The sequence below is a fragment of the Toxotes jaculatrix genome, chromosome 3 (genome assembly GCF_017976425.1).
Source record: "Toxotes jaculatrix isolate fToxJac2 chromosome 3, fToxJac2.pri, whole genome shotgun sequence".
NCBI lineage: Eukaryota > Metazoa > Chordata > Actinopteri > Toxotidae > Toxotes > Toxotes jaculatrix.
In genome coordinates this window covers 9,121,120-9,130,046 of record NC_054396.1, presented here as the reverse complement: position 1 = coordinate 9,130,046, position 8,927 = coordinate 9,121,120, and the positions used below count along the sequence as shown (strand labels likewise).

The following is an 8,927-nucleotide window of genomic DNA, read 5'->3' as shown; positions in this document are numbered from 1 at the left end:
CGAGCAGGCACTCTCCTCTCTCCCATCCAGCTGGACGAGGATCTGCAGCTGCAGTTAACAGCTGGAGAGATGCAGATGGAGCATCCGGGACACAGTCCAGTGCGTTTGTGATACCCGGGTTTGAAAGTGATCGGCTACAAATACAACACCTCAGGAGTAAACCGAGATGAGAAGCATGCAGGTGGCACTGGCCATGTAGGCACCGAATTCTGTAGCTGGACCGACAGGCTGGATGAATTCACAGCAACCGTTGCTCACAGCTTATGGAGGTCCACTTGTGACTGCAGAGATCTCTGGACTGGCAACATCTGACTAAGTAATACATTCAAAGTAAAAAAAAAAAAAAAAAAAAGGGCTTCACTAAGCTGAAAAAGTCTTAGAAAAGAGCTGCTCAACAGAACACAGTGTAGTACAGGATTCTAGCACCTGTGCCTATGTCCAGAAATCTTGCCTGAAGTGATAATTAAAAAAAAAAAAGAAAGAAAGAAAGAAAAAAAAACACCCACTGATTGGAGACACCTCACTGCATATGAACAATACAACTGCTGATGATCACAACTATAACATTATTGGATTAAACACAACTTACTGAATTGGTCCAAAAAGGAACATATGACTATAACACATGCGCTCTGGATTAACGACAACACTACAAAGTCCAAATGGCAAATATCCAAAATGGAAGGCACATTCTGGCAAAAAAAAAAAATCTAATAAATGGTAAGTGTGCGGTGTTCGCTGTGGACAACAAAACAATTAAATTACATTACAATACAAAAATAAATGGAGAGTATAATAAATAAGACATTTTTATCCTGCTATGTACAGTACTTACACCAGATTCATTTACATTATACACACATAGGAGTAAAAGAGGTCGTGTGAAGGATGGGTCTGAGTTGTTGGCTGTAGCACCAAAGAGGAGGGATGTGCTGATGCGACAAGCACCTGAAGAGGACTGCTGAGAAGAATGGAAAGAGACACTGAAAAAAGATGCTAACACTAGGTCAGCTACTCTTTAAAAGTTCATAAACCAGCTTTTTATAATATAAACTTCCTGTGTCTGGGAAAGACCCAATCAGTAATGTTTAACCATATAAGTACATCATCATCATTTTTTGTAGACAGAAAATGTAAGCCTGATTTATTCCTTTCTTTGCAAACAGCACTGATGTGAACTACTCTTTGTGAGCATTAAAATCTAAAATAACATAAAGTAACATAAATAATAACATAGATTTAGTTATTAGTTTGTGAACATCTGAAAAAGGCCTCACGAGTTTGGGAGTTACAGCAGGTTCTGCTCACCTGTCTTCATTTTTGGTGGTGGGGCTAAACTTTAGTCTTTGAATTACAGATTGTGCCTTTTTTCACTGAAAGTGAAATTTTTTTTAATTGTAAATTTATAATGCATCCCAAACCTGTTTGATGACGTTTGGTCTACTCCACTGTTACAGGCAGACTGGATCCAGAGGAGGGTGTACATTTACCACAGTAGCCTCCGCATATTCCTGACACTCTGCTACCATCCTGTGGACACAAGAGGAATAACAAGAGTTATACATGACTCTGCTGTTGTTGAGGATAACATTAATAATACGGTGATTTTACATATGAGAGGCTATTTTGTCAGAAACACAGCTGGCACGATGTTTTTTGTTTTGTTTTGTTTTTGTCCTGTGATGAAGACACCTTGTCTTGAAGCATTTTTTTTCACCTGTCTCTAATCTGATCTGTGTAAAGCAGCTGCCGGTTTAAAGGATCTGTAAAGAAAAAAAAAAAAGCCTTTCCCCGCTTTGAAAGGTATCTGTGGCAGGGTTGTTTTGGTGCCACTGAAATTTGCTTTTTCTTTTAAGAGGTGCACAAAAACTGAGGCCCACCAGACGAGTTGTTGTCAGGTATGAATTGGATAATCACTTTCAGCGACAAGCTGGTAAATACAAGCTAATTAATCACTAGCACTTCACTGGTACAATCTGCATGCTGCATAATGGGCAGTTTCATACAAACGAAAAGGAAATTGCATCAGACGAGCACACCACAAGCACTATCCCACGACATGAAAGCCACAGCATGCAGTGAGTGGTTTGTCTGATCTCCTCTGGAGTGCTCTCCCCATCCCACTGTCACAACCTGGCTCTATTTAAACTGCCTGGAGAGCCCAGAGTGGACGGACTGGCTATGGATATCAGACTGTGAACGCTTTTTTGGCATCTTCTTCTGCCTCCTGTTTTCGTCTTGCCAAAAAGCACTCTCCAGTTTGATCTCCATTTCAAAAGCAGAGGGTGAGGTGGGGGTGGGGGGGTGGGGGACACTTGAGAGAGCAGCTGCCCAATAAAGGTCCTTTCTCAGCAAGTTTATGAGGAGAAGTGGAGCTGGGAATACAGAAACCACTTGGGACTATGCCCACTTGGAGCTCTGAAGCCAAGAGGACATGCAGAAGGGAGAAAGAGAGGAGGAAGGGATGGAATGAGTATCAAAACAGAACAGAGAAGATGAGGCAGCAGCAAGAAGAGACAAACAGGCATAATGGAAGAGTACTATATAGAAGAGTCACTGAAGATAACCAAATAATAATAAAATAAGGGTGTTACCATTAATCTCAGTATCACTATGAATTATTTAACTGTCTGGGTGTCCAGTAGCTCACCAAATATCATCATGGATAAGAGATGAAGCAATTATTCATTTAAATGCTAATGTTTTTAAATGGTTTTCAAATTTCAAACTTTTTGGGACTGTACAGTCAATGTTTCCTGAAATTTTGGGAGTTTCCTCAGCATACGTACAGTATGTCATAAGTTGCTAGTACCTGTGATTTTTGTACAAGAGCCACCGCATAGTTGCCCTGGGAGATCCAGGAGGTGTCCTCAGCCACCTTAAAACCTGTTCCTGAGAGGTTGATCCTGAACCGACCCTAAAAGAAGAGAGAAAGAGAAAGAGAGAAAAATACAAGTAAGAAATCACATAGAAATTTATTTTACAGTGCATTAAAAATGACTTAGATAAGGACACTTTTAAGTGTGAGATTTACCACAAGCAGCAGAAAGAAGAACATAAAGCATTAAAGGATCTAGAGAAGGAAATAAGCTCACTACAAATATTTCCTTCAGAGGGTTTTCATTGCACAGTAAGTACAAAGTGAATAACAGTCTGTAGCAGATTAACACAAAATTATCAACTGCAATAATACAATTTATGAGTGGGGATGCTTTAAATGTGTTTATCAAGAATACAAACACAGTAAATACATTTAAAACATTGAGAATAAATTTCAATCCAGTATCAAAGTTGTGGTTGTAATATCAGTTTCATATAACTTTATTAGCTTGGTAGAACTATCTTTGTATGTAGCACCCAGATCATACATGTCACAGGATACAGGATGAAACCATCAAGAAAAATAGATCTTTTTTTATCATTTAAAATCAATTAAGAGCAAGCAAAGTGTGGTGTTTTTTGGGAAGTGGCATGGTATATATTCAAAGAAGAGAGACAATAACTGGTTCTAAAAGGATGGATGGTAATAAAGGCAGATATTTTTATTTGTCACACTGTAGCAGGAAAAGCACAGGTGTCATCAATAACACTTATAACAACTGCATATTTAAGTCCTGCTCCAAGGCCCTGGTATTGTGCAAGTTGGCTCAATGTCATGTCTTATTAGGACACTTAAGAGGACTGAGCCATTACTGATATTATTAGTTACACTTGTGCCTGTCCTGCTATGACAGGTCTGCTATGAACAAGTTTACTTTCTCTCTCTGTCGTATAATTAACAGCAGTCGTCAGTCTCACCTGTGGACAATGGGCGGCGCTGTAGCAGTCTCCAGCTGTGGCAAATGGAACACTTTTGCCTTCACGGGTGAAAGCAAACTGCCAGTCTGTAGCTAATAAGACAAAGCAACAAACAAATCAAGTATGCTGTGGCAATCATTCTTGGAAGTTTGTACCTCGAAATGTGTTGATGTAAGACCTTAGTTGAACTTGCATCATGATAGCTTACATCTGCCATCATGACCAATGTCATTTAACCTACACTAAATCTGGCCTTAGTTTTAGGGTCAGTCTAATAGTGATATCAGTATAATTCTATCTACTTAGAGCAGTTTCACTTAATCCCCTCAGGCCTTGTAATTGTGTGCTGCTTAAATAAACCTAGGAGACATCTTGATCCCATTAACCCTTATGAGCACGGACGTAATTAAATGGCAAAGGAAGTTCTTATTTGAGACTAATGTAGAGTTAACATTGGTACAGGATGTTACTGTATGTGTGTGTGTGTGTGTTTGTGCATGTCAACTGCTGCCTGCATGTGTATGGGCCACTTACTGACGATGCTCATCTTGCTGATGTCCAGACGAACTTTGGAAAAGGTGGTGATGCCAGCAGAGGTGTAGTCTCTCCGACAGTCACAGTCCTCTCTTCTGGAGCCATTGGCTGGGCACTGGGTGGGGTCATTTAGCCTGGAAATCACACACACACACACACGCACACACACACACACACAAGATACCTTAGCTCAACTTTACACTTCCATGGAATTTCTTCATTAATAGACAAAAAACACAGCCGAGAGTCACTTGGATTTTTGTGATGAAACAGGCTGTTCTTGCTGTTATCCTGTAAGCTGTTCACCTGAATCCAAAGATCTCAGAAAAATTCTCCCCTTCTCCCATCATCAAGGTGATGTACTCCTGTGGAGTCTCTGTCTGCATTCCTGCACAGTAGACCTGAGGGAAAAAAACAAGGCAGAGGAGGAGTAACAGTGGAAGCAGAGGTGGGGAGATCAGACCAAGGAGGAGTGGGGAAGCAGGGGTGAAGGAAACGGGATGGTAGTGAGAAAAAAAATGGCCAAAGTAGAGAGGAAGTGCATATTAGGAAAGGAAGAGCAACGACAGAGTATTACCAAAGTCAAAGAATTTCCATTGACTGTGCTTTATGAGATGTGCTGCATGTGTCTGCCACCGTGTCCACTGAGCCAAAAATATGCCTCAGCCCAGGCTAGTGGAGATGGATTCTAAGCAGTTTGCACTGTATTGCAGACACACACTGTCAGACAAACACTGAAGCAAAACCTTCTGTCAGTATCTAAGTCATTTGAAATTTCAAGTGAGAAGACCTACTTTTCAATTGCTCCTCCCCCCTGATCGATAAAACCTGTTGTGGCTTCATGAACTGTGCTTTGTGCGTTTGTGAGGCAATAAGATCATATAATCTCACCTTGAGTGCTTTTCCTTGAATACTGAGAAAGTGTTCACTGTCTGGGAGGGGGCCGTTCTTGCTCTGGATTTCCTGACAGCTGGAAGGCAAACGGCCTGGAAAACAATAAAAAAAAGGACAAATAAGTACTCGAGTGTATTATGCAAAGATTTACCACAGAAGAGGCACTCAGACTGTATACACACACACGTGCACACATTGCAAACACACATTTCGGCAGTTAAGTCAAGTGTGGCAAATCGCTGCATCGAATCAAAGAAAAGGAAAAGCCACTCAGTCTTTGATGTCCCATCCTACCGTAGGGAAGTAAATACACTGGACAGTAAATCTTTGATGTTTGCCTAGGATCATAAATATTTCACTAAAGGCCAAGTCTCAGTGATGACTGGATAAAGTCGAGTCATATCTAACACTGGAATCTTAGGTGCATTCAGTTGGCCTGTATGTAACCCCGGTAGACTTGACCTTTGTTAAAGAGCAGCAGTTTTCTCGCAGTACTCACAGCTTGGATTTCTGCAGACTGTTCTGGCTTCTGGCTTGGCGTCTAGGGGACACCTATGGCTTTCCTGGCCATCTGCTGACACACACTGCACCGTCCTCTCCATTACTCCGTCACCACAGTTCGCTGAACACTGGAGGGCAGGAAGAGAACCGTGACAGTGTGAAAATGAAACTTTCAGATGACAGTCTGTCAGCAGTTTACATCTTCAAAGAGGCCATTTCAAGAAATTTTATGTCTGGGTATAGACCCACGCTGAAGCCAAAAGTACAGCCAGGCAAACTGGCATTTATGCAAAACCATGAAACCTCATGTATAAAAATACTGTGCGTAAATGGGAAACAGACTACAGACATGCATGCCCCATCTTAATGAAATACTGATAAATGACTGGACAGCATTTAGAAGCACAGACTCACTCACCGGTCCCCAGATACCAACCCTCCACTCCTGTGGTGGCGGGCACGGGTCCAGATTACAAGGTATGTAGCTCTCAGGAGGGGTCCCGGGGCAGTTGGACAAAGACTGATGGCCGTACTCATAGTTGTCATTCTCCACATGCACCTCGCTGCAAGAGATCAGACGCTGGCGGTAGCCCTGGCCACAGCTGGCTGAGCACTGGAGGAGAGAATAAATCACTGGCATGAGCGGTATTCCTCACAGGAAACACAGGTGATTTCGGTCATTTCCGCATCACTGGATTCAAAAATGGTGATTTACATGACTGGTCCTTTTGGAGAGAGAAGTTTTGCCTTTTCAAAGCAAAGCTGACTTTTTACAATTAAGGTCTACGTCAGACATATAACACACAGCCTCTTCAGCTCTCACCTCAGTCCATTCCCCTGTGATCCAGATGAATTCACAGACGTGGGTATTGCACCTCTCTGTGTCTGGCGGTCTGATCTGGTTCACACAGTACATCTCGTGGACCTCGTGCTGGTTGTGGTCCACACACTGTAAGGCTCGTCTTCTATGGCCCGATCCACATGACTTACTGCACTGTAGTGGAGACAAGATGGAGACCAGTGTTTTACAAAGATGCCAAATCATATCTGTGTGGGATTAGGAGAGACAGTACAATGCTCCTATATTATAGACAGTGTAGTGTAGTGGTGTTAAAATAAGGTTGGTTTGGTTTCTTTGATTAAAGTGGACTTAATTATGTATGAACATATGTAGATGTACATGCAACAAGGAGACTTCAGTTCAAGCGAGGTAGGGACTCTTCTTATTTATTTATGAAAAGGTATCAGTGCAAGGAATAGCAAGGACAAGGAGTCTTGCTATATTTGTGTCTTCTTGTTAAACCGGGACCTTCGCCACATGGAGGAAAGATGTCAAAACAATAGATAAGAGTTGGGAGGGAAGCACTGTGTTGTTAAGTAGAAGAACCTGAGCTAAGGACACTGCCAAGACCTGACAAGAGATTACACAACTCCTAACTCCTGAAACTGTTTACAGTCCAGAGAGTGTGTCTGGTGAAAGGCCAGAGCTGAGATTCACAAGCAGAAAGCAACTTCCTTAAGTCGCAGCACCCAGACTGTTTCCCAAAGGAAAAGAATATCACTAACAAAATTACTTGGTGGCAGACATCCACCATCTTATTGTTTTATCAATAAAAGACTAGACCAAATAAAAAATACAGTATATTTGTAAGACAGAGCTCCCTGTCGAAAGGACACAACAGCCTGGGCCCTAGACTAATATTTCTGTCACTGGGAAGAGCTGAATTTATGGTTGAGGGGGTTGGGAGTTGCCAGCAGATTTCGAATATAAGGTAATAATAATCCAGCTGCCATTAAACAATTACAATGACCCATATCAGATCCATTTTTCACCCAGATTGGACAGGTTGGAAACTACCCACTGCACATTGCTACATGAGAAGTAAAAGAAGAGGCAAAGAGTAAAACCATGAGAACGTTGACCGATTGTTCTACCAGTGAGCTTCAGTGTTTTCTTATGCCAACCAGAGGATACAGAAGGGGTTTGATTTAAAGGGATAATTCAACATTATCTGTCTGTCTGTTAAGTAGGAAGATAAGAGACAATTAGATTAGCATAGCTTACCTTAGCTTAGCATAAAGAGGGGAAGCAGGGGGAAACAGCTAGGCTGCGACTGCGCCACAGCAAAAAGTCATTACAGCACGTAACCACCCATTAAACCACAATGTTTTGTTTTCACATTTATGTTTGTCTACAGATTAAACAAACAAGATACAACATGCACGTAATTATTGAATTTTAAAGATGCTGGTGTGTTAATCGCCTCCAGGCTCTAGCTTCATGTACGAGAATGGTAGTAATAAACATGTTTTCCAAAACGTTGAACTATTCCTTTAAAAGCGTTAGCATAAGAATTTAGGGTGGCCCATACAAGGTTCCTGAGTCACTAAATCCACCTTTGTGCTCAGCGTTTCAGGAAGGGCTCAGCGAGGCTTCCACTTGCGTCAGAGACACTCGATTGTGTTACATCTACAGCTGATTCCAGCTGGTCTTCATCACACTTAATAACACTGAACACTGTCAAACATCTGAAATACCTAGAACTGCTATTATGAGTTGTGCCGTGCTGCTGTACAATAGAGGAATGAACCTACCCTGCATGGCGGGTACTCAAGTTTCAGTGTTTTAGTAATACCGATAGTAGACAAAGTTATGTATATTTGTACTTAAAAGTAATATATTTCATTCAATGGACAGTTTATGCCTGTAGCAACAAGCTATGCTGCAAAAAAAAATGATGCTGTAAGACATTATTTCTGATTTGTGGAGTCAGTGTAAGTCCATAAAGCTGTTAATTGGGACACCCAGGCAGGGAGCTCCAAACACTTCTCCAGACTAATTAGACTCTCCTTTCAGAAAAGACATTTCATGCTGATCAGTGACCCAGATTCAACATCACTTGAACACAGTCAAGAAGAAAGTCCTGCTGCAGCTGCCTGCGCTAATAATCCCGACTCTCAACAAGGATCTGTAGCCTCTGGCCTACAGAAAATTGCTGAATATTACTCAACAGGAATGCACCCATTAAACTTAGCCTAGGTATGCCTGCAACCTTATATGAAGCAACAAGACTCGTTCCCTTTAGCTCCTGCCAGAATCAGAGCAGATAATAGATAATAATATTCACCCAGGCCTTCTTACAGTAAAAGCTTTAAATAAGAAGCTCAGCTAATCTGCTTCATCAGGACTTTTTGGGCAT

The 8,927-nt window shown here is 41.6% G+C and overlaps 1 protein-coding gene across 1 annotated transcript in view; it reads right to left on the bottom strand.

The window, feature by feature from the left end:
• Nucleotides 1-634: 634 nt before the first annotated feature.
• Nucleotides 635-8,927, bottom strand: part of LOC121179077 (A disintegrin and metalloproteinase with thrombospondin motifs 9-like) — a 39,978-nt gene continuing 31,685 nt past the window's right edge. The window contains exons 31-40 of the mRNA XM_041033681.1: nucleotides 6,551-6,721; nucleotides 6,146-6,340; nucleotides 5,726-5,855; nucleotides 5,224-5,318; nucleotides 4,639-4,733; nucleotides 4,333-4,466; nucleotides 3,799-3,890; nucleotides 2,813-2,917; nucleotides 1,422-1,530; nucleotides 635-958 (exon numbers count right to left, since the gene is read on the bottom strand). Coding sequence (XP_040889615.1) covers nucleotides 1,441-1,530; nucleotides 2,813-2,917; nucleotides 3,799-3,890; nucleotides 4,333-4,466; nucleotides 4,639-4,733; nucleotides 5,224-5,318; nucleotides 5,726-5,855; nucleotides 6,146-6,340; nucleotides 6,551-6,721 — 1,107 coding nt within the window. The 3' untranslated portion in view covers nucleotides 635-958; nucleotides 1,422-1,440. The remainder of the gene's footprint in view (nucleotides 959-1,421; nucleotides 1,531-2,812; nucleotides 2,918-3,798; nucleotides 3,891-4,332; nucleotides 4,467-4,638; nucleotides 4,734-5,223; nucleotides 5,319-5,725; nucleotides 5,856-6,145; nucleotides 6,341-6,550; nucleotides 6,722-8,927) is intronic.